Source organism: Austrofundulus limnaeus, unplaced genomic scaffold (assembly GCF_001266775.1).
Source record: "Austrofundulus limnaeus strain Quisiro unplaced genomic scaffold, Austrofundulus_limnaeus-1.0 Scaffold39, whole genome shotgun sequence".
NCBI lineage: Eukaryota > Metazoa > Chordata > Actinopteri > Cyprinodontiformes > Rivulidae > Austrofundulus > Austrofundulus limnaeus.
The window spans coordinates 2,215,580-2,218,011 of NW_013952441.1; the positions used below are offsets into that span (position 1 = coordinate 2,215,580).

Sequence of the window (2,432 nt, forward strand, 5' to 3'; positions counted from 1 at the left end):
GTATTATTATTTTATAACTTTGGACAAAAGAAAAACCATATTCATGTAAATAAGGGAACTACTGTATGTGGTTTATACAAAATTTAATAAAAAACTTTGCAGGCATGTTTTTTCTAATTCTTCTTATTTTTATCTTATCTAGTCTTAAATGTATTTAAAGGTAACCCTGATAGATTTGAGAGAAAAATCATACTTTAAAGCTGAAAATCGGATTACTGAAGAGACCAGCTATGATCTAATTAACATGCTTTACTTCTTGTATTATTTGCAYATTTGCAACAAGTTGCCTTCTTATAGGAGCTAGTTATAGAAYGATCCTTATGTGGATTAAAAGCTTTTTTTTCTGTATGCTATAATGTTGCAAGCATTTTCTTTTATTCTTTCCTATTGTAGACATGTTTTTAGAAATTCTTCCACTAGAGCATACCAATGAGGCAAAAAGTGCCACTCTGCACCATAAAACACATAACTTGCCATTAAAATAGTGTTTGCATAAAGTTTGTTAAAATGAATTTTGATTTAATTTACAKTTAGAAAGTTAAACTATCATGTTTTCTTTTTGTTTTGTTTGGTAACCACGCACACTTTTTTCCCTTATACATTCAACAGTGTATCTACATATAACAATGTAACTGTTATAGATTTAAGGTGCCTGTAGTGTACAATAAACAATGAAGTGACTTTAAATCAGCGTGACCGGACTGGATGGTGCCTTTTTAGCGTTAGAAAGTGAGTCGATTCAAATCATCAGCAGTGGTTTTCCATTATAGTTTCAAAATCTGTGCGTGAACTGTCAGAACATTCCCATTCCATTCAACCCCATCAGAGGAAAATCAACAGTGTTCTCCACAATAGGTCGCTAGAAACTYGGAACGTGACTTGCAGCATCACACTGTGTCCAAAGTACCTGGTAGTACTTCTGCACATGAAACAGAGTCCATGAAAATGCCGTAGTTAGCAGCAGCAAGATGCACAACATAGACGCACATGAAGAGTGAATTTTGGGAGCAAATGGGGAGGGGGGATTTCGTTTTAACGCCACACTGTGGAGCAGTGCACAAGCTGTTATGAAGTCGGGAAAGGAAGAAGTCACACGTTAGAGGAAAAGARGGAGGAAGAAGCAACGCAGCTGTACTCACGCCAAAGGAGATCCGGCCTCCTCACTGAGGTCAGGTTCAGGAAGGGAGGATGGGGAGGAATGGGTGGAGGACAGCACAGGTGTGGTTGGTTTGTTGGATGGAATGAGCAGAGAACAYGGCACAGACACAGACAACAATGAAAAGCCCAGACATACACTACTGTGGATATCCTAATAGCAGCAGCGTATAGGCTTTACTGTTCCTTTTTAAAGTCTAACTCTTCTACTGTTTGCTGTTTTGTTCATTTGGGTGAGCCGACTGAACGCGATGAACAACCAAAGAACAAATCCAGACAAGTCAAATGGTTAAAAATAGATGGGGAGTTGTGTTTTAGCGCTAACCCTCACCCGTCGTGCCCTTTGGCCTGTGACTGTCCAGCGATGGCGTCCATGATGGCGTCCTGTGAGTACATGCTGATGGGTGTGTTGTACTGGGCGTGAACAATGGTGGCCTTTCCTCCGGGACCCCTCACCTCAATGGGTTTGTGGGTGGACAGGGCCGAGTCTTTCAAAGCTATGGGGTTGAAACTGGGGGTGTACTCCACGCTGTCAGAGCGGGTGTTGAGAGGTGGTGTGTCACAGGATCAGAGGGTCAGAAACGGTGCAGCAGAGGGAAAAAAAACAGAACCAAAGTGAAAAAACAGAAACTAGTTGGTTGTTCAGCGATGCGATAATCAACAGGGAGAGTTWCAGTTAGGCTCATAAATCAAGGCTTAGTTCTTTCATGCCAAAATATAACATTTTACTTTGAAAAAAAGCTAACATAGCCAAAGAAAATCACAACATGCTGAATAAAAAAAAAAAGAAAACTAGCTGGCCACGTGAAAGTAACTAAACAGGATGCTTCACACGTTACAGTCAGACATAGAGGAGCTGTAATCTTTATTAATAAGCTGCATTTTTACGTTCATTCAAAGTTAATTAAAAAGCATCAGTGCAGTCATGCAGACACTGATGGTAGAATCTCCYTGGAGGCTGTCTGGCCTCGCCTTCAGTAATGAGGGCGTYGCCTCGGTCGGTCRCGGTGAAGAAAGAGCTGAGTCGAAAGRCAAAGCTCTCACTTTACTGGTTTGCCCACGTTCCAACCCTCAGCTGTGGCCATGAACGGTTCACGACAGAAATAAGGAGATTTTGGATCCAGAAGGGTGAAATGAGGGTGGCCAGGCTCAACCTTAAAGGGATCCCTGATTAGTTCTAACATTAGACTTTATTTAATAAACATACATTTTAACTGTGAAATAAAGACTGTAAAAATACTGTAGGCTGTTTAGTTTTTATCATTTTTAAACTAAAA

At 40.4% G+C, this 2,432-nt stretch overlaps 1 protein-coding gene across 1 annotated transcript in view; it reads right to left on the reverse strand.

Annotated features, from left to right (window-relative positions):
- The window catches only part of ldb3b (LIM domain binding 3b), an 11,251-nt gene that overhangs the window by 1,823 nt on the left and 6,996 nt on the right, over positions 1 to 2,432 (reverse strand). The window contains exons 5-6 of the mRNA XM_014007081.1: positions 1,487 to 1,684; positions 1,140 to 1,163 (exon numbers count right to left, since the gene is read on the reverse strand). Of these exons, the coding sequence (XP_013862535.1) occupies positions 1,140 to 1,163; positions 1,487 to 1,684 (222 nt within the window). The remainder of the gene's footprint in view (positions 1 to 1,139; positions 1,164 to 1,486; positions 1,685 to 2,432) is intronic.